General features: G+C 35.8%; 2 protein-coding genes across 2 annotated transcripts; both read right to left on the reverse strand.

Moving 5' to 3' along the window:
- Positions 1-99: 99 nt before the first annotated feature.
- Positions 100-4,599, reverse strand: LOC110457625 (neurotrypsin-like; the record flags this gene model as incomplete). The annotated part of the gene is made up of 5 exons (XM_021508983.1): positions 3,393-4,599; positions 2,349-2,419; positions 1,753-1,900; positions 490-659; positions 100-330 (listed from the first exon to the last, which is right to left on the reverse strand). Coding segments are annotated over exons 2-5 (604 nt in total), but the record flags the coding sequence as incomplete, so codon positions are not given.
- A 7,209-nt stretch (positions 4,600-11,808) lies between these two features.
- LOC110457447 (low-density lipoprotein receptor-related protein 4-like) lies at positions 11,809-23,375 on the reverse strand. The gene is made up of 9 exons (XM_021508735.1): positions 23,079-23,375; positions 22,229-22,293; positions 17,324-17,471; positions 16,284-16,453; positions 15,887-16,117; positions 14,984-15,152; positions 13,951-14,072; positions 13,654-13,810; positions 11,809-12,409 (listed from the first exon to the last, which is right to left on the reverse strand). The coding sequence occupies exons 2-9, from the start codon at positions 22,275-22,277 to the stop codon at positions 12,256-12,258; spliced, it is 1,200 nt and encodes a 399-aa protein (XP_021364410.1). The 5' UTR covers positions 22,278-22,293; positions 23,079-23,375; the 3' UTR covers positions 11,809-12,255.
- Positions 23,376-23,502: the final 127 nt, after the last annotated feature.

The following is a 23,502-nucleotide window of genomic DNA, read 5'->3' on the forward strand; positions in this document are numbered from 1 at the left end:
AAACCCCATTTTAAATTCTGCTTCCATGACAGTAGTACCCTTCCAGTTTTGTTTTCAGATTTACAAAATATTTGTGATAAATATTAGTTCATATCTTACCGTTCCCAGCCTGGTAAATCACAGTTATATTCCCTCCGTTGAAGTTACACCTCGCGATCTGTTTCAAACTAACGTCTGTCCAGATGATCATGTCCTGTATACTATCATATGTAATAGCTATGACACGCTCAAGAGTTCCAGACTGCACAAATGAAATACTCCCAGATGCTCGATCCATTTTTGCAATAGCCGTTCCAAACGATATGAGAAGGAAATCATTCGGCTGGGGTACTGTAATTGTTATAGAAAAATATCCGTTACGAAACTTTTATCAAAATTCTGATATGTGTTACTCGAAGGCAATACCAACAGATCAAGCCAGTGATGTAAAATGATACTATGATACGTGCCATATTCAAATACACAACTAACGTGCATTAACGTACTAACCTTCAGCACATACAACGTGTGATTTAGTGCTGTTATCACAGACAATCTGGTTATTGCTACTTGTTTGGCAGTCCTGGAGAGACGCTTCGCTGCCATCACAATCGAACTTGGATTGCACCAGAGAGGAAAACGTAGCCCCATCGGTGTCAATGCCGGCCTTGGCTCCGTCACTGGAAAGTACGACATTGCTCGTAACAGATTAATCCAGAACAAACTTCTAGCATAGTGCCATATATCATATAATTAAGATATGTAACCATCAAAGAGAAACAAAAGATAAAACATGTCATCCTGTATAGACTCATCAGTGGTTCTAAGTCAAACAATGAAAAATCTATGTATAAAGTATTACAAAACGTGCATTATTAATACAAAGTATACCCGAAACAGAAACCCTTTATCACGTTAGGATTTTTTCATATTTTGGATACAACAGAAATTCGTATTTAAGCACGTACCTGTTGTTTACCCTGTCCGACTGAATTCCAGCTAAAATGCTACAGCCAACCTCGGGTTTGATAAAAGTCAATTTAAATACTAAACAAGTACTAATTGTAATGAGGGACAAGTACATAAGTCTCCCAAACACCCCGCAGCTATCTTCGCAGTGCCAAAATACACCTACATATGAAATTTAAGCAAAATCGACCAATGTTTTATTTGACCAATCAGAGGCCGTGGTGGCCATCTTTGTTGACCGATCGGAAAATGAAAGGTCATTTGCACATCCCCTTACCATGATAATACCATTTCCGTCCAATAGTTTCAGAGAAATGTGTCGGAAACTTTTAAAGCGGAAAAAGAAGAAGAAGAGGAAGAAGAAGAAGAAGAAGAAGAAGAGGAAGAAGAAGAAGAAGAGGAAGAGGAATAGAACCAATAAGCCCCCCTTTGTTTGGGAGACTTAATTATTTACATTTGTACATACTAGATAATTATGAATAGCGTTCCTCAGATTATTATGATCTTTTTCCATCAAATGAATGCATATTTTTGTTATTGTCTTCGTACATACTGCATTTTGTATTACAATACACTTGGTGCACACTTGTTTTGGTCTAACGATTTAGCCGCCACATGGAAGAAAAGCAGGTAGTTCATTGTAATTGATTAAACACGCAAACATGAAACCTGGATTACCTCGTGCAGACTTCTCTTACCATGTTTAGCTTAGCATACGGACACAAAGACGCCATATTTGTAAAACATCAACATTGGTTCTTGTATTGAACGTAAACCAGTACGTCGACTATCTCGCTCTCTTACCCTGTGTAGCCTAGCATACGACACACAACTGCTGCGTCCGTGTCATCCCATCCGTCTGTACAAAGGTCAAACCAGGTCGAACCGTTGTAAATTTGTACATTTCCTTCGTTGGCCTTGGCACCGTTCAATAACACGTAATATTCTGCACCTAAATACAATAAATATAATAGAACAAAATACTTCGATTTCAAATAAAACGTTTATATAATAGCATAAATATTATTTTGTTATATATTCTTTAAAATAATCGTAATTATAGTTATTGTATTGTAGGGACAACTATATCTATATTTAAGTTTTCCTCGTCGAGATGTTAATGAAGCCGTATTCCGAACTCAAAAACGGTAACTTAGGGCTAACTACTGACTAAAAAACACATTACATTAAAAGGCAATGAGAACAACACTATGTTTAACACCATATCCAAGCCATTCTTGTATCAAAGTTTAACATACATGAATCAACTTTAGTCAACATTTATTTGCTATCGCTCGAGTATTTAACGACGTGCTTACAATGCATTATCCTAAAGAAAGAAATACTCTTAAATATATGTTTAAAGGGAGACGTTAGTGCGTATTGAATCGTCTACATACCGGCGAGGCATATAAGTAAATATACCAGGTGTATGGAAGTCCACGTCATTGTCATGCTCCTACAGGTATACCTGTATAGGGAAATATTCCTTGTGAACAGGTGTAAGCAGTAACAGTAGTTTGTGCTTACGCAATCGATTTATTCTTCCTTGTTCAATAAAAGTAAAGTCGTTGGCCGCAATTAATACATGTATGTTCAAATATATATATCAATGCGTTAGCCGATTGAAGTTAACAGATAACAGCTTCAGTAGACGCAAACTAATGTAAATGTGATGTTGAGTAGTACATTGTTACATGTACCGAACAAGAACACAAATGAAACACTACAAAAAATACAAAAACAACACTACATGACTTAAGACATCTCTCAGAAGGAAAAAGATATAGGTCAAGATCAATTCCAAAAATTAAACAAAAATGTAAAAAGAGAGTAATAAATAATTCAATAAATAACTTTGTCTGCCCATTAAATGTAAAATTGTGTGTATGTCATCACAATGACCCTGCTTCTCGTCCAGATAGTAATAAAACTAAATGTCGCAACATTAATGTATAAAGGGTGTCTATGTTTCAGTCATATTCTAAATAGAAATTATAAGAACTATTAAGAAATATTTATTAGATGAAGGAATGGTCATAACATTAACCCAAGCTCACTCGTGTTTTTTGCAGATAATATTAACCTAAACAAGTATAGATCATTGCTACAAAAGGTGAACACAAACGATATTTATTTCTCCTTTGCATTATAACATATAGGTACTTATATAGTTGTATCTCTGTATAAGTTCTCTGGTGCCAACGTATGCTTACGGGGATTATGAATATTGACTTAATCTTAAGATGCTTACCAAGGAAAAGTACACATACAAATAGAAAAATTGCATGACGTTAACTTGTTACAGCATTTAAACAAATGGCTATCGAAATATTAGTACTAAGATATTAATATAACCCTATCAATGCGTTAATATACAGAAATATGCACGATGATATATTATTTTATATAAGTATAAACAACTCATAATAGCTACATCATACCTGCAAGACAGACTGAATCTGATAAAACGTTCACTTCGTTATCACCTCCCTGCACCGTTAATAGATACACATCCGTGTGAGTGTGAATCAGTATTCATCGGATAGGTACAAAGTTCGTGTTTACTCAACCGATTTATTCTTCCGAGTTGACGACAAAGAATACACTGGCCTGTACACATTTACGGGATATATGTACATTAGTTCAGGCCTATATGTACGATGGCCGGGAATGAGCGACACATAACGCTACAATATGACCTACATGTTGGCACGACAAGATGTTAGAGACAGTACAATGAACAAGGAGTAGTTTAAACAAACAGACATAAACAAATTACAACGTTAACAAAAAAGTTCAAAATTCGAAACTTAAAATAAACACGAAAATACACCAGCAACTGAGAAGACTGAAAAGAGACAGGGATACTAATAGGGATATGGACATGAACACCGTCAAAAACGAAGCTGATAGCAGGTACTCTGGAAGTATAAAGCGTTTTCTGTAACACGTGTACATGACATAAATGTATCCTGTCAAATCAAGGAACGTCTGCTGTTCACCTGAGTAAACGTGTCATTAATCTTGATGCTGGTAGAACTGAAATAGTTGGCAATCAGGCTCTGTATTAGCAAATCCAAACTGTGACAGGTACACTCCACCAGCAGGAGCGGCACAGCAGAATTTATATTATTTTTTTTTGTATATTTTGTTTACAGGTGTTTAGTTCTATGGATTTGTGAAATACATTGACTAAATGAATATAAGATAAATGCTGCTAAAAGTTGTCGTCTAAACGCTAGATAGATACTTATAAAGGACTTTTGTACCGATACTGTTGGTAAGTATATTATGGAAAGGCCGTTATCACTTAATAACATAACAATATGTCATACCTACATTTTAGTGTAATATGATCCGGTGCCAACAATCGAATGTGAAATGCCAACTTCATTAACAAGAGGGACATAGTAGCATAAAAAACCGCATTAACATATTTTGCTCAAAAGAATTTGATATATATGTTAGTGGAATGCATTGTCCTGCATATATCTGGATACAAAAGTTAGACAGAATATGCTAAATGTACAATTATTGATATCTGTCCTCATTATTATATTTTAACGAAAGGCTTTCGAACCGCCAGGATGATGTAAAAAGTGCCAGAGCCAATGCAACTTGAAACTTTAAAATACATTTTACGATGAACATGTCTAACCGTTGTTTTTGCTATAGCACATGTTTAATCACGTTTAAATTGTTATTTTTTTTTTCAGTGCACACTAAACAACTTTTGCTGTCATGCTCTTATATCGGACACCCATTTGCACAATATGTCAAGTTATTTTCTATGGGAGACTCCCTATAATAATTATTAAGCAGTTGTGTTTGCAGGTTTAGGGGTTGTTAAATGGGTTTTATGTTCATGCCACTTTGAACGATTAAAAAACATGTTATACTTCAAGCAATTCTGCAAAATTAAGTTTGAACTGCCAAGAAGGATCTCTATTAGCGGAGGTCATATGCAACATTGAAAACGACAAAATGGTACTCTTCTATACAGTTGTATCATGGGTATTTCTCTTTACGGATATTAAATCTAATGCGTAGACATGTTTGATAACTTCTTCAATTCGGGGATTATTATGTTACATCTAAGTTAGATATACATTAGACTCACTTATGAGTAACGCATTGTTGAACATTGCACAGCCTTGATGATTAATTACAGCATAAGCAGTTGCCATGTTGGAAATACTTCAAAGGCCGTTCTACACGGTTATATAAATGACACTTTTGTCTTCAAATTAGTTTAAACGAATCACACCAAAATATAAAGAAGTACACAACAAAGGTCTTTAGATATTTATGTTTGGTATGGGCTTTCGTTAAAATGAAGCAGCGCACAGAAAGTAAATATTTACATTTATTATCTGTAGTCGTTCTATCTTATTGAAGGTAACTATTTACATGCAGAACGTAAGACTCCAGATAAAAACAGCATTTAGCCATTTATGCACATCGCGTGTTGATTGTTTAGTCACTGAGTGAGACATTATTATAATTTTTGGTTGTAAGGTTCACAATTCGGGTGCGTCATCATTTTACACCTAAATCTTTAATCAAAGTATACAAAGCTGTAAATACTCTCACTGACAGGTCCGGCCGATACCTTCTTATTGCTTAATCGTGTCTGCTTCCCTATAATAAGGAAAGCTATGGTGCCAGAGTAAGATTTTCTACTCACATTTACGTGTACAGGCTTCGGTATCACAAACGTACTTAAGCTGAGATTTGAGTCCGAACTCAAGAACTCAAGCTCAGCGTTCGTATTTCGTTATCACAAACTAAAAACTCAGCTCAACGCCTCAAGCTGAGCACAAAAAGCTGAGACTGCCCAAGAGCAGACTTAAGTTCGAACTCAAGCTCCGGAACGAAACTGTTTGCTATAAAATGGCAGGCTTGTAATGACAAGAAAATGCTTTTACAATATTGATTTGTCACAATCATCCAAAGTGTTGGAGACACACACAATCTTTACTAGACAATTATGCAGGTAAACCATAAATATTGTCAATTTATTTGCCATTTGTTGAAAATACAGTCGTTTTAATAAGCTGTAAAATGAGTCCGAGATGAATGGGTCCGAATACGATAGCCCTGGGCCCGAGTGCGATTTGAAATATAAATAATCTATGCGTTATAGTTTCCAACCAAAGGACTTTACATGAAAGCTGAGCATGTGATATTTTAAATGATGTATTTTCATGTTATTTTACTTTTTGTAAGACGATATATCGTGGCTTGTTTGTGTCCAAGTCGGACCGACTTTGGGCAGGTGATAGTACCCAAATCGGATCACCAAACGATCATTTTATTAAATCATTGAAAAATCTGAGGAGGAATTATATTCATTTATGGTTGTATCAAAAAAAGAATATCGATGGGTGTTCTCACAAACGAAATTAGCACCCTGGGCTCACTTGAGATATTTATAGAACGCTCTGAAGTCACCAATCAGCGTCTCCGGTTTTTGAGAATGTCGGGACGCAAATCGGATCACGGCTTGAATTTTGCAGTATCGTACGCTTCAAATGAATATTTTTTTGTCAGCATATTAACATTTTATGATAACCTTTAGAATGTATATGACAAAAAGTATTTCTATAGTGTGAATTGCTAGCTATAGTCCAAAACAGAGTGCATAGTCGTCGCACGCGCCATTTTTTAAAAACGTAATCAAAACATTGACATTTGAGTTTGAATTACGTTTTCTTGCGCTATTTGAACTTAAAAAACTAATTATCTGTAGTCATAAAATGGTGCATGGCTATCTATTCTAAGACTACATCATTGTTATAACTGATTTGTTGACACATTTATTTTTTTATGAGTAGTTTTGCAAAAAGTAATCCGATTTGGGTACCGATCCGATTTGGGTACTGCCACCTTGTGCTCCGAGATGATGTTACAATATAGACAATATTTCGGTAAAATAACAACATTTGAATGTGTTGACATGCAATTCTGGGTACAATCAGTAATTTGTTTCCATAATTTACACATAACAGTATATATTTCATTATGAAAAATAACAAAAACGATGCAAATACCTCGTAATGTAATTTCTCAAGAACGTCGTCTGATCGTTAGAAGCGCCTACTGACCATGATCAGTAATACTAAATACATTGCGGGACTTAATTAAATGCACCAGACAGCGACTTATCATCCATGAACGCATTTAAGGTTTTAAACCAAGTAGTTTAAATATATGCTATTTTATACCAAAGTATATACAGAACCAGTTGAACAAACAAAAATAATTTCCTTGTGAAACATGATTTCAATGATTGATAAAAGTGGGGCAAAGGAATGACTAGATTGGAGTATTATGCCACAGGGACCTTAAAATGTGTTACTGCTATATTTAGACCTAACGTAAGGTGTTCAGAGTAAATAGTTTAGGTCCAAATATAGCGGTTACAAATTATCAGGTCCCTGTGTATCTCACCACATGGTAGTTCTGCGGTGTATTTGCAATCTTTAAATGTGTATGTAGATATATCCAACAGATTTAGATAACAAAATATATACATATGATATAATTCTATGAACGGTCGTTGTTTTACATGTACATACGATTGCATGGCTTTTAAAATCCATTAAATGTCTGGGGTTATTTTTTCTCGTTATATTTTCATAATTTGCAGTTTCGCAGTTTTCAAGATACAACAGCTGTATCTCAGGAATTACATATTTTACCATAAACTTTTAGTAAGATAAAGAACAAAATGACGTTATGCAAAAAGTATAGTTTCCTCTGCATAATAATTAGCACATCTTGAAAATCGCTCAACGAAAAAAATTAACCGCATTGTGAAAGAAATATCCAGATAACTCTTTTTCATGTTTCAAATATTTCTCTCGATAAGTAACATTATAAATGAGATCAGGAAAACTCACTGATATATGAAGAAATGCAGGAAATTAAGAGGGAAAAAGATAACTGTGAACTTTAATTTGGCACGGGACTGTACATATAGGTACATGTAGATAACATGATGTATATAAATAGATCATTTTAACAAAAAAATATTTAGATTTTAAAAAAAAATGTTTGAAAAAAAGATGGAGGTGGATTGTGGAAATTTCCATAATACAAAATTTTCTGCATTTACTACATTTCACATTATAAGGAATCACTTCTCACTACCTATGCCAATTGCAATAATGATTAAATGACGATCAATGACAACGTAAAGTAACCAGAAGAAATGAATATCGTTCATGTGGAATTTTTAAACCCGTATTTAATAAATGTTTGCAACAATGTAAGTCTATTATTTGTAAAATGTGATGGATTAAGGAAATCAAGGACAATATCTATTAGGCTTCACATTAAAAAGTGCGTTTTTAGACATATTATATCGAACCCTTTCACCTCAAAATATAACATATATATACATGTGTATTGTATAATCGAAGGAATATATACACGTCTTGATTAGCTACATGTATTAGGCAATGTCACTTAAAAGTACCAACAATAAAGTTAGGTTTTACTATGAATAGTCTTTGAGTCACGACTATGTACAATACATCTCCCAGTCCCGATTGGTAGACCTGTGGTTATTGGGTGTTCAAATTTTACAAAAGAAATTGTCACTTAATTTCTTGTCTTAAGTTTGAATAAAGGGAATCATAACACTCGCCCGTTTTGTGTCGCACCTGCAGTATATTCTTGATCACGTCGTGGTACCAAGTATTGAGTACAAAGTAAACGCAATGTCCGCGACGTAGCCATTTCCTCTAGATCTTTGTCGTTAACGGAATCTTTTTGACCACACAGGTTACAAATTAATCTTTATTTTCATCATAGGAGCTTTCTAACACCTTTGCCTTTGCTTACCTCGAAAACTGACGGACACGGGAATCGATCGCATGAACACGTTTATAGCATGTTCTGATTTATTTTGAGTGAAGTAAATGCATGTTGTTAAAAACAGTGTTATTGTACTTAAAAACTGTTACAAAGATTATACCTCTTCTTCGTTTAATGATATTAAATTCTTTCAAAATTCTTTCAGCGTAAACATGTGATTTGACACACAACAAGTGCGACATCGCGCGAAAAACTGCACAGTCTTGATACGAGAAATGTGCTCTTTTAGGTGTGAAGAGTTCAGCGGAAGTTTACGTCGGCAAGCTCAGCTGAGCTTGAGTTTAACCAGCCGAGCTTAAGTTTTACCAGCTTTGTGATACCCATTTGGCGGTAAATCTCAGCTGAGTTCAAACTTAAGATTTGAGCTTGAGATTTGAGGAAATGTTTGTGATACCGAAGCCAGGTAACAGAATGTGATATATTTGTCAAACAATCAATATCTAACTAAATTGGAACATGATGTCAGTTCAATGAGGCAACAGAAGCAAAAAAAGAAAAAGAAAAGGGTATCATATCAACTCTGTATTTCAGGTATATCTTTTCAGTAAAAATCTATAACTTACATGTACATATATTTCAAACAAGAAGGGACCCTCAAATGATTAAATCCACTCCCTGGCAGTAAAAATAGATTGCCACGGACCAACATAAGCATATTCATATTGCATAATACATGTATAGAGTGACGGTTTATGCCAAATATCTGTAGTCGTTGTATTCATTAAGGACAAATAGAACTAAAGTTATTTTGACCTCGTCAACCCGCACGTGATTATGTATATAAGTGCATGTATAGATGTCAACACTTTTGTGCAGTGGGTATGGTCATGGCGTAATGCCAAAAAGAGTTGGTGTAATGTCGGATAACTTATATCTTAATATTATAAACATAAAACACAAATAGGCATAGCTCAATTCTTGACTTGGTTTATTGTATATATTTATTGCACGTAAACCCCCCTATAATCATGTGTTTGGAAAGATTTATTTGATGATGTCGTCATTCTGGTATATGTTTATTCAACTAAGAGGTAATTAGATTGGCTTTTGCAGTAGATTTGAAGGGACTATAATGGTAAACATCACTGTTGAAAATATCATTAAAGTAACTGTTTTAGAAGTGTGCTACAAAACTTACCCCTTTTCTTAATTACGCTAATCAAAAGTATCTGCCAGAATATTGTATTAATGCTAGAAACACTCTAAATAAAAGTCTGTGACCCGTAACAAACTCGTACGTTAACACTCGTATGTAACTCTGCGCATGCGTGTGTCCGAGAAGGAAACAAACATGGTGAAACTGTGTGTAGTGAGCTGATTCATTTGATGACGAAGAGAGCAGAGAAGCTTAACATGGAGAGTAAATATATAATAGAGCCTGCATTATTGTGTTTTGACTGAATACATACCTTTTGATTTTTTCACGGGGCAGCTGTAAGTGCAATAGATGTTAAAAATATTTTGATATTTTGTTACTTTGTTGTTGTTTTAAACAAAGTGAAACTATTTCATAAATCAAAGTTGAAATAACTATGTTACATTATTGTAATTATCAAAACCACTGCAATGTTTCTTCATTTTCCAAGGTACATCAAGAACTCCACAACCCCAGTCTCTTTGTGTAAGTAATTCTAAAAGTAACTAGTACATGTACGTCAAAATGAGTTGGTAATTTTGTTCACACCGCCGAACTGTTCCAATATCGGAGCTCAAAATGTGCAGGCAAGATTTGTGTGAAGAGCCCTAGAAGAGCCAGTAATGATTTGTATGCTGTAAAAAAAAAAAAAAAAAAACAACAACATTGTACCAATAGAGATTGTTCTTATTCTTCTGTGGACATGACCATGTCTTTGTAAGTCTGTACTATGGTCAAACAGTTAAACTTGCTAAATTAGCTAATGCAAGGGTCAATTAGCTGCATATAAAAAAAAAAAAAAAAAAAAAAAAAGAATATATATAAAACAAAATAATCAACAGATAACTCATTCACAAAATCGTCACATCCAATGCACTACAATCGGTTTGTAAGTAATGTCAAAGGTATAACTTGATTTTGTTTCCTTTTCTGTTCTATAAAACATGTACTTCGATGTATTGTCAAACAAAATTTGAATAAAAAAAGTTTTAACCAAAAGAGACACAATTTTCCTGTAAACTTTCGGCCTTGTGGTTATGAATATAGCTGGTATATAGTTTGATTATTATGTATAGTATTATTAAAATAATAAAGCATAGATAATAAATATGAGGAAAACATATTGTTATTTATAATATTTAATCACACTCCAAAAATAAACTTTAAAAAAGATGATAAATGATGATAAATATGTGCCGCTCCGACAGAGTATCGATACCTCTATTGGGTCTCCGCTAATTTCATCTTCAACGAAGACCGGGAACTACTCGCCTTACAATATGCTAATTATTGGCGATTGTTGTGTTTCACAGTGAACCTGATAATCTTAAAACCATATTGTATTATCCTACAACTAGATGTGCATAAGAAAGTACAATCACAGGTGTAAAACCTGACTTATTTGCTTTTGTATGCTTACTTCAAAATCTTTTTTTTTTGTGGCGAGGTGAAGACAGAATTGTCACGTGAGAAAGCATGTGATCAATTTGACGATCTTTGAGAAAAACGAGCACGGCTTCGTATACAAACAATAGCTAAGCAACAAAGGATTTCAATTCCGAAAAAAATGTATCCTTTTCTGTACCATTATTTTACATATCTGAAAGATATAAGCGTTTTTTTACAGAAAATTGAAGAGTCCATATATATTTTTTATGAAACCAAATCTAAGCTTGGTTTTAATCTCAATGGATTTATCGTTGTGATAGGGAAACATACAGGTTTGCAGATTAACGAATTATACCGGGACAGTAAAACGTTAAACTATGGAACAATAATAAGCTTGTCGCAGTTATTTATACTGAGCGAATATATGTCTACATGCTATAACCAGTTGGTCTAAAAAAAAAAGACTTGACGCAAGGTAGTCCCTCAATGTTCCCTATGGCGTATTCAATTTATTTTGAGAGGGAATTCCTATGAAAGGCCATGTGGTCAGTCCCTCATCCCTCACTGGTCTCTCACTGATCCATCCCGATAGGGAGGGATTTGCTATAAATATAGAGGGTGGGACGGATTTTATGCAGAACCCCCATTTCCTATTCATCAAGTATTTGAGAAAAAGGTTTTTCTGTACAAGTAGATGTTTTATATTTATAGCAACATAAATTGATTCGATATAGAAAAAGTAACAATTGGAGAAAACATATCATGAGTGTTCTGAACGAAGTGTACCACAATTTGCGTGGCAGTAATTTAATCGCAAAGATTGCACTCTCTGTGTTAAAAGATCATCGTTATATCAATTCATTTGTAAATTACGTAGGGATCAACAAACAGACTACTTAAATCTTAATGGTAAATGTAGACTTAATGAAAATGAGCCTATTGGTATGGTTGGTGTTACCTTGTATGTGATGATATATTCCATATCGCTTAGACAAAAGTGGTCCATATAACGAAGACTGAGTGCCGTCTGTTTTCACTCGAACTATCTGTCTGTGAATATAAGTATATTTTCCTGTGAACCGACAGACGAATGTACAGATAATATAAAAGCAAAATATCCGTATTGAACAATATTTATCGATTCGATAGCTGATAGGGAGAGGTTGAATAATTTGCCTTTATATTTGCGTTCTTAAGGTAAAGCGCATCAGCAATTAAACTTAAGTTATTAATTCCGATGTTTCTATTTTGAAATATTTTTGAAACTCTTTTTTTTTGTAATGTTAAGTATAGCACAACAAACACCTGTTGTGGTGTAGCTTACATAATAAATAATGGTTTGAAATTCGAATGTTTCAATTAAGAAATAAAAAACCACCAGAAAGCAGAAAAAACAGGACCTTTACAATGTCTAGTCTACATTTGATCGCTGTTATACAGGAATTATAAAGGGACAATGTTATGAAAGAAGATACATATCTTGAAAAGGGAAGTTACAAGTTACTCATAGCAAGAATAACAAAGCCCCTTAGAAGATATGTTCTACCTCACTATAGATTAGGTAGTAGTACCCGTAACTTACTACATATACTTAAAGTCCTATATCATAAAATCAGTTAATAAGTTATTCTGTCGGAATACAATAAATAGTTGAAGCATACAGCACACAAGCAGGAACAAAAACCAACACTTGTACCAACGTACATGATCAATGGAAGCTTTCATTGTAAATAGGAACAGCATTGTAATAGCACAAACACCACCATAAATTATGCTTTAAACAATTCTGTTCCACTTCACAGTCATTTGTTTTGTATATACAGTACCCCTCTTTGATTTCATTTCTGATATTACTACAGCATAGTTAGGCCAGGACACTTCCGTTTATGAAGTAGAATAACTATCTTAACTCCAGAGTTCGAATCCCGATCTAACAATGCGGTATAATTACACACAGAACAATGTTGTTTATCATGTTTGATTTATTTTACCTTTTTTACTATTATTCTTTTTGTGTGTTTTATAAGGTTTGAATTTCTTCTGAGAACTTATTTATTAAAGTTATAGTCATGCCAGAAAAAAACCCAGTTTCTAATAGCACAGGGTACATTATTTAACGGTTCGTAAACTGAAATTGTTGTGCTTAAAGGATCGTTTTTGGGGACTATGCTGATTATAAGTTGTCCGCAACAACTAAAGTATAATGTTTGCAGGTGTGTACTTTATACGAGAGTTCTCGATATGGTTCAATGGTAGTAAATTATACCGAGAAAATAACAGCTAGAATTACTTACTGATAATGGAAATCGTTAACATATAGATAGTCTTCGAACAAAATGAAATCAAAACACTGGCTTCCGATTAATGTTCTTAAGGTAGTCCTTCCCGTGCCACCTCGATGCACCTGTTCGTAGACATCGTTCTTAGCATCACACCATATCAACAGATCACCTGCAAGAATATTCACAAATATACTTTTCTCTAGTAATTATAGCGCGTTTTACTATAATGTCAATTATCGACACGAAACTTGAAATGTAAACACAATTTGCGATGAATCGTAGAATAACAGTACATACACAATGACTTACCATCGAGTACCATAGCGTTTGGCCAGCCAAGCCCAGTACTGACAATTGTTGTCCTGTTGGAACCGTCATAGTTCGATTTTTCAATCGCAGTACTTGTTCCCCAGTCTGTCCAGAAAATTTCTCTGCTCACACAATAAACATGTAAACCAATTTAGTCAACAGCATACAAGTACCACATTTACACTTCACCAATAAGATAGCACTGAATAAAAACATACAAATCATAAATACAACAACAAGTGTATATAGATTTATCCTCGATATATCAAAATCATATATCAACAAATATCATTGCATCAAAATGTACCAACAATGCAGAGCCAATATTTCAAGAATGTACTGACAGAACGCCGTCATTGATCCAACAATATACATTTAAAAAAGCGCAATGTAGTTCTGAAAAGGCAAAAGCTTGAATTTGGAAAATCATGTACAATTAAGGATCCCTGTCCCACTACACTGTGGCTTTTCGTAAATACAGTAACCTCCCCTAAACTTCGTTTAGATTCAACTATAGCACAGATGGGCAAGTAGATATCCGTTGACCAGGTAGCATAATCGGTTAGAGAAATGGAATAATAATCTGAAGTCCAAGGTTCGAATTCCGGTCTAGCCCCGCTGACTTTGTAATACTCAGATTACAATCGTTAATATTTTTTTGTTGATTTCATCTTTATTATTTTTCATTTTAAGTCCCATAGGGTACGGTTTTCTTTCAGAAATTATTTATCAAAGCTGTCATCACGCCGGAAAGTACCAGTTTCTATTAATTGGTAACAGCCTTTGGAAGTGGTATGAGGATTCTTTATCACATTTGTTATAAGTCATCGCATATTCATTTTGACCAGGAAAACGTACAGCTACAGTCTGTTTGTGTACCCTCCAACATAAATTTACCAAATGTAAACAACTTGAGTACACAACTTTGTTTACTAGCTGTGTATCTCTGCCTCGGACTATCCTCAACCCCATGTGAACAGGGGTTCAGTTTTAACATTTACAGCACGATTCATATCCATAAAGATGATTTCACCTTGTTTGTGTATCTAACACAATGGCTCTTGGCTCATCCAGATTGGTATCGACCACAATAGTTTTTACGAAAGTGTCTGCGTTGATGAATCCAATTTCGTCATATCCGGTGTCAGTATAAAATATTAGGCGGGAAGTTACGTCCATTGCAATACCGTCCATCTTGCTGCCTGAAAACATTGATTGAAAACATAAGGTAATTTTGCAAATATATATCAACAGCATTAAGTTCGATCCATGTTGCTTGCTTAAGTATGACGTCATAAAGCATGCAACGTCACCTCAGACAGAGATATACCACGTCATATCCAGTGCTATATTTTTCTATCTCTATCTCGTCCGATCTGTCTGGTTTGATATTGTCGGATATCTGATGTTGTAGAAAAATATGATCTACACTAGAAAATACGTTGTCTTCTTTGTCAGGACGGACTACTTTTTTATGTGGAAGCATTCAAATGTAGCTTTAGTAGTAAAAGGTCATTCTTATTTGAAGCACCATATGGGACACTTATAGCCTTTAGCATAGTTGAATAGTGTTTTTTCGAACTAAAAGGTGCGAGAAAAAATCAATTACTTCTAACTGAGCAAGATCAGGTTATCACAGTCTCGGGCTAAGATTCTGTAACATCCCAACCTCGACTTACGCCCCGGTTGATATTATGTTACAGAATCTTAGCCCTCGACTGAAATAACCCGATCTCGCTTAGTTACAGGTATTTGGAGAAGGTACTTAGCCAGTGTCTGATCTCGGGGAATCACAACCTGCTAGACCCATCCAGTCCATACTCTTAATGCATACTATGAGATATCCGTTTTATGTGTGTTTGTGATTTCATATATCATTTTTAATGACTAGTAATGTTTAAATGTCATATATACAATAATAAACTTAATCTCCTACCGTTTCCGGCCTGATAAATCACGGTTGTCTCCCCTCCGTTGAGCGCACATAACGCAATTTGGTTCAATTGAATGTCCGTCCAGATTATGTTGCCCTGTAAACTATCGTAAGTAATAGCTCTTAGTTCGCCAAGAAATCCATTTTGCACCAATGAAAGACTTCCAGATGCTCGATCCATTTTTGCAATAGAAGCATCAAACGTCAGTAGAAAGAAATCACTCGGCACAGGAACTATAATGATCATAAAAAACAAATAGTGATATAAACGGTACAACCCTTGTATAAAAATAATAATTTTCTTTGTCAGAAGCATATATAATTGATCTACATATGTACGTCACAATAATGTACAGGAAAAAATACCATATCAAATACACAATCTAATTTACATACTCACTTTCAGCACATGACACGTGGGAAAAAGAGCTGTTTTGGCAGACGGTCTGGTTACTGCTACTTGTTTGGCAGTCCTGGAGAGACGTTTCGGTACCATCACAATCAAATTTGTACTGTACCATGGAGGAAAACGTAGACCCATTGGCGTTAATACTAGCAGTAGCTCCACCACTGAAAAATAAAATATTACTTATCTCAGATAAAGTCCAGAAACAGTTTGTAAAACTTGAAGCGACACAAACAATTGATGCCCGAACGGTTATTTGCAGGTCCCAAGACGTATTGTTTCTCTTAGTCTGACCTTTAGTGGCTTTTGGAGGTCTGTCTCATATAATGGGTTTGCATTTAAATACATTTAAAGAATATGATCACTAGAAATAAGACGAAAACAAAGTTAGTAAGTGCAGGATGTCTAACAAAGCAAACATTTTACAGCGCCATACGACGATTTCGTCCAATTAAAACTCATCGGTGACAATAAAAACAGAAGAATGAAAGGTGTTCTGTATATTTACATAGAGTAGAGTAAAAAGTAAGGTGCTTATACAAATATTTAAAACGTTAAAGGTCTACAACTTTAGTCTTCAACATATATTTTTAACTTAAACTAGTACTTCATGTAAATCATGCTAGACAAAATGATATAATTATGAGTAGCGTATTTCTTCTAAACATTTTCTTTTCCATCGCATGGATGTGTTTTGGTTATTTTTATTATAATCAACGTACATACTGTGGTGTGTTTTATGATGCACCTATTTTTACCGCCGTACATGAGACATGCAGTAAGTACACTGTATACTACTATCTTACCCTTTGTAACCTAGCAGACGACATTAAGACGCCACAGTATTAAACGTATACAAACATGTCACCAGACTACCTCGTTCACTTACCTTGTGTATCTTTTCCCATTAAATGAATGGATTTTTTATTATAATTAACGTACAAACTGCATTTTGTATTATATTACACCTGTTGCACATTTGGTTTTCTTTGATATGGTCCAACTTTGTATCCGTCATAACCTCGCTCTCTTACCCCGTGTAGCCTAGCATACGACACACCACTGTCGCGTCCGTATCATCCCATCCGTCTGTACAAAGGTCAAACCAGGTCGAACCGTCGTTAATTTGTACATTCCCTTCATTGGCCTTCTCACCATTCGTATACACGTAATATTCTGCACCTAAATGCAATAACCATGGTTACTTATAAACATCGAGACTTTGAAGGAAATTAAGTAAAATGGTATTTTTAGCATGAAAATAATGTTTTATTTGATTTTTTGGTACGTCGTTTCATTGATAGATGTAACTTTCTCATAAGCGTTTGTGAGTGTACTAGAAATGTGTTAAGATACGATATCGAAGTCTCGTACAGCATTATCTAAACCTATTTAAATTTTCCATAATATCGACAGAACTGTAGTTCAAACTCAAAAGCGATAACAAAATAGGGCAAAATATCACACGAGGGAAAAATGAACGGAGACCGTTTAAAAAGTACAAGGACAATATCGCCAGGTTTCAACAAGGAGAATAAAAACAGGTGTTAAGGTCATAGTTAGCCATACCTGTATCAAAACTGTCTAACCGGTATCAATGTTAATCACGCTTAATAAAATGACGACAATTTAAGTTAATTATGTTTGTATGACAGCTCAGAAAGTCTAGTAGCTTGTCCGTGATGTGATACAGATGTATGCCAGCTCAGAAAGTAGCGTGTCAGTGATATGTGATACAGATGTATGACAGCTCAGTAAGTCTAGTAGCTTGTCCGTGATACAGATGTATGACAGCTCAGTAAGTCTAGTAGGTTGTCCGTAATACAGATATATGTCCGTGATACAGATGTATGACGGCTCAGTAAATCCAGTAGCTTGTTCGTGATACAGATGTATGATAGCTCAGTAAGTTTAGTAGCTTGTCCGTGATGTGATACACATGTATGACAGCTCAGAAATTCTAGTAGTTTGTTCGTGATGAACATGTATAACAGCTCAGTAAGTCAAGTAGCTTGTCTGTGATACAGATGTTTGACAGCTCAGTAAGTCTAGTAGCTTGTCCGTGATACAGATGTATGACAGCTCAGTAAGTCTAGTAGCTTGTCCGTGATACAGATGTTTAACAGCTCAGTAAGTCTGGTAGCTTGTCTGTGATACAGATGTATGAAAGCTTAGTAAGTCTAGTAGCTTGTCCGTGCTACAGATGTAAGACAGCTGAGTAAGTCTAATAGCTTGTCCGTGATACAGATGTATGACAGCTCAGTAAGTCTAGTAGCTTGTCCGTGATGTGATACAGTTGCATGACAGCTCAGTAAGTCTAATAGCTTGTCCGTGATACAGATGTATGACAGCTCAGTAAGTCTAGTAGATTTTCCGTGATACAGATGTATGACAGCTCAGTAAGTCTAGTAGCTTGTCTGTGACACCGATGCATGACAGCTCAGTAAGTCCAGTAGCTTGTCCGTGATACAGATGTATGACAGCTCAGTACGTCTAGTAGCTTGTCTGTGATACAGATGTATGACAGCTCAGTAAGTCTAGTAGCTTGTCCTTGATAGAGATGTATGACAGCTCAGTCAGTCTAGAAGCTTGTCCGTCATACAGATGTATGACAGCTCAGTAAGTCTAGTAGCTTGTCTGTGATACAGATGCATGACAGCTCAGTAAGTCTAGTAGCTTGTCCGTGATACAGATGTATGAAAGCTCAGTAAGACAAGTAGCTTGTCCGTGATACAGATGTATAACAGATCAGTAAGTCTAGTAGCTTGTCCGTGATACAGATGTATGACAGCTTAGTAAGTCTAGTAGCTTGTCCGTGATACAGATGTATGATAGCTCAGTAAGTCTAGTAGATTGTCCGTGATACAGATGTAAGACAGATCAGTAAGCCTAGTAGCATGTCCGTGATACACATGTATGACAGCTCAGTAAGTCTAGTAGCTTGTCCGTGATACAGATATATGACAGCTCAGTAAATCTAGTAGCTTGTCCGTGATACAGATGTATGACAGCTCAGTCAGTCTAGTTCCTTGTCCGTGATACAGATGTATGACAGCTCAGTAAGGTTAGTAGCTTGTCCGTGATGCGATACAGATGTATGACAGCTCAGTAAGTCTAATAGCTTGTCCGTGATACAGATGTATGAAAGCTCAGTAAGTCTAGTTCCTTGTCCGTGATACAGATGTATGACAGCCCAGTAAGTCTAGTAGCTTGTCCGTGATAAAGATATATGACAGCTCAGTAAGTCTAGTAGCTTTTCCGTGATACAGATGTATGACAGCTCAGTAACTCTAGAAGCTTGTCCGTGATACAGATGTATGACAGATCAGTAAATCTAGTAGCTTGTCCGTGATACAGATATATGACAGCTCAGTAAGTCTAGTAGCTTTTCCGTGATACAGATGTATGACAGCTCAGTAACTCTAGTAGCTTGTCCGTGATACAGACGTATGACAGATCAGTAAATCTAGTAGCTTGTCCGTGATACAAAGTCTAATAGCTTGTCCGTGATACAGATGTATGACAGCTCAGTAAATCTAGTAGCTTGTCCGTGATGCAGATGTATGACAGCTCAGTAAGTTTAATAGCTTGTCCGTGATGTGTTACAGATGTATGACAGCTCAGTAAGTCTAGTTGCTTGTCCGTGATACAGATGTATGACAGCTCAGTAACTCTAGAAGCTTGTCCGTGATACAGATGTATGACAGATCAGATACAGATGTATGACAGCTCAGTAAGTCTAGTCGCTTGTCCGTGATACAGATGTATGACAGCTCAGTCAGTCTAGTTCCTTGTCCGTGATACAGATGTCTGACAGCTCAGTAAGTCTTGTAGCTTGTCCGTGATACAGATGCATGACAGATCAGTAAGTCTAGTAGCTTGTCCGTGATAAAGATGAATGACAGCTCAGTAAGTCTAGTAGCTTGTCCGCGATGTGATACAGATGTATGACAGCTCAGTAAGTCAAGTAGCTTGTTCTTGATACAGATGTATGACAGCTCAGTAACTATAGTAGCTTGTCCGTGATACAGATGTATGACAGCTCAGTAACTCTAGTAGCTTGTCCGTGATACAGATGTATGACAGATCAGTAAATCTAGTAGCTTGTCCGTGATACAGATGTATGACAGCTCAGTAAGTCTAGTAGCTTGTTCTTGATACAGATGTATGACAGCTCAGTAACTCTAGTAGCTTGTCCGTGATACAGATGTATGACAGATCAGTAAATCTAGTAGCTTGTCCGTGATACAGATGTATGACAGCTCAGTAAGTCTAGTTCCTTGTCCGTGATACAGATGTATGACAGCTCAGTAAGTCTAGTAGCTTGTCCGTGTTACAGATGTATGATAGCTCAGTAAGCTTAGTAGCTTGACCGTGATATGATACAGATCTATGACATCTCAGAAAGTCTAGTAGTTTGTTTGTGATACACATGTATAACAGCTCAGTAAGTCTAGTAGCTTGTCCGTGATATAGATGTATGATAGCTCAGTAAGTCTATTAGCTTGTTCGTGATACAAATGTATGACAGCTCAGTAAGTCTAGTAGCTTGTCCTTGATACAGATTTATGACAGCTCAGTAAGTCTAGTAGCTTGTTCTTGATACAGATGTATGACAGCTCAGTAAGGACAGCTCAGTAAGTCTAGTAGCTTGTCCTTGATACAGATTTATGACAGCTCAGTAAGTCTAGTTCCTTGTCCGCGATACAGATGTATGCCAGCTCAGTAAGTCTTGTTGCTTGTCCGTGATACAGATGCATGACAGATCAGTAAGTATAGTAGCTTGTCCTTGATACAGATGTATGACAGCTCAGTAAGGACAGCTCAGTAAGTCTAGTAGCTTGTCCGGGATACAGATGTATGACAGCTCAGTAAGTCCAGTAGCCTGTCCGTGATACAGATGTATGACAGATCAGTAAGTCTAGTTCCTTGTCCGTGATACAGATGTATGACAGCTCAGTAAATCTAGTTCCTTGTCCGGGGGACAGATGTATGACAGCTCAGTAAGTCCAGTAGCCTGTCCGTGATACAGATGTATGACAGATCAGTAAGTCTAGTAGCTTGTCCGTGATATAGATGTATGATAGCTCAGTAAGGCTATTAGCTTGTTCGTGATACAGATTTATGACAGCTCAGTAAGTCTAGTTCCTTGTCCGTGATACAGATGTATGCCAGCTCAGTAAGTCTTGTAGCTTGTCCGTGATACAGATGCATGACAGATCAGTAAGTCTAGTAGCTTGTCCTTGATACAGATGTATGACAGCTCAGTAAGTCTAGTAGCTTGTCCGTGTTACAGATGTATGATAGCTCAGTAAGTTTAGTAGCCTGACCGTGATATGATACAGATCTATGACAGCTCAGAAAGTCTAGTAGTTTGTTTGTGATACACATGTATAACAGCTCAGTAAGTCTAGTAGCTTGTCCGTGATATAGATGTATGATAGCTCAGCAAGTCTATTAGCTTGTTCGTGATACAAATGTATGACAGCTCAGTAAGTCTAGTAGCTTGTCTGTGATACAGATGTATGACAGATCAGTAACTCTAGTAGCTTGTCCGTGATGTGATACAGATGTATGACAGCTCAGTAAGTCTAGTAGCTTTTCCGTGATACAGATGTTTGACAGCTAAGTAAGTCTAGTAGCTTTTCCGTGATACAGATGTATGACAGCTAATTAAGTCTAGTAGCTTGTGTGGTAGAAATAAAAAATGCAAATTTTATTTCGAACACAAACATTTACTGAAAACTTCTTTTGCGAGCTTTCGAAAACATCTGTTCGTTCATTTGCACTCATTGCTTGACAAAACTAACAGAAGTTTTCGAAAGCCTGCACAGTAGTTTCCAATTACTGTGCGTGTTTAAAACAAACTTATTACGCATTTATTACGGTGATACTATTTCTAAGGAGAGGCGGCAATGTTTATTGAATATTGTCCTTACCTGCGACACATATAATTGAAAACACTAGTTGTATGAATGTCCACGTCATGAGCAAACGGGTCCACCTGTAAAGGAAACCAGTCATTGTAACACAGTGTAAGTAGTGACAGGTATTAAGTTGGTGCTTAACCAACCGATGTATTCTTCCTTGATATAATAGCAATGAAGTCATTAGTCGCCATTACTGCGTTTCTGTACACATGTATACCAATACGTTTGCCGAGTATAGTCGACAGGCTGTAACTTCAATATATGTTACAGACCAACCCAACCACATTTAAATGTGATACATATATAAAGTATAAAATTATAAATTATAGTACATCGTTAACATCACAGTGTATTTAGTCCTGATAGCCAGAGAACTGAAAGTCATCGCTATGATACACAATGGAGGCATTGGACTGGTTTATCCTGTTTATGTAGATGTATATACACAATAAGTTAACTAGTATTAAAGTGGCTCGACTTCACTCGTATTTTCGTTGATAATACTTACTTTCATTGGTATATGCCAAGGTAGATAAATGAAATACGTGATTGCCTTTGGATTTATTAAATATCTACATTGTTAAATCTCTCTGTGGTATTTTCTGATTCATCGTAGGCGTAAGAAACTTAACATGTTTGACTTGATCGTATGATGAGAACAAAGGTGTACAAATAAAACAGACAGATTGTATGACGTAAAATAAATTCGATATTTAAACAAATGTTTCATGAAACATTGTATTAATAAAGCAATAAATCAATATTTAAAACAAAGCGTCAGAAAAGTAGTATACATGATATAGTTTATTATATACATTGTAAGAATAACCTACATGTACTTCTAATTTCTATAGCATACCTGCAAGACAAACCAAAGCTGATGGAACGCACACTTCGTTGTTACACTCCTGCACTGTAAACGTCCTTGTGAATATGTAGAAGTATTAACCCAGCCCATAGAGGTATCTTCCTTGTTGAGGACAATGGCGACATAGGCCAGTTTACTCATGAACGGTTACGATGAGCGAGAATGGACAACAGATAACGCCTCCAATATGAGTTGCAGTTGGGCATGAAAAGATTTTAGAGCGAATTTAACTATGAGTGAGTAGTTGAACGGGATGCAGAAGATCAGTATACTGCTTGTAACAACCAACGTGTACCGAAAAGGAAACTCAAAGTTAAAACAAAAACACACCTACAAAGAAAACCGTTGGGAATGAACCTAAACAAACGTGGTGTGTGTGTATGTGTTTGGGTGTGTGTGTGTGTGTGTGTGTGGG

The sequence above is a fragment of the Mizuhopecten yessoensis genome, unplaced genomic scaffold, assembly GCF_002113885.1.
Source record: "Mizuhopecten yessoensis strain PY_sf001 unplaced genomic scaffold, ASM211388v2 scaffold1147, whole genome shotgun sequence".
Lineage (NCBI taxonomy): Eukaryota > Metazoa > Mollusca > Bivalvia > Pectinida > Pectinidae > Mizuhopecten > Mizuhopecten yessoensis.

Bases quoted from the DNA above. Each gene is read 5' to 3' on its own strand.
- LOC110457447 (XM_021508735.1), bottom strand. From the start codon at position 22,277: ATGACGTGGACATTCATACAACTAGTGTTTTCAATTATATGTGTCGCA. The intron at 15,153-15,886 runs GTAGGAGATTAA...CAATGTTTTCAG, and splicing joins GATTTATCAGGCCGGAAACG to GCAGCAAGATGGACGGTATT. The intron at 13,811-13,950 runs GTAAGTCATTGT...ATATTCTTGCAG, and splicing joins AAACGCTATGGTACTCGATG to GTGATCTGTTGATATGGTGT.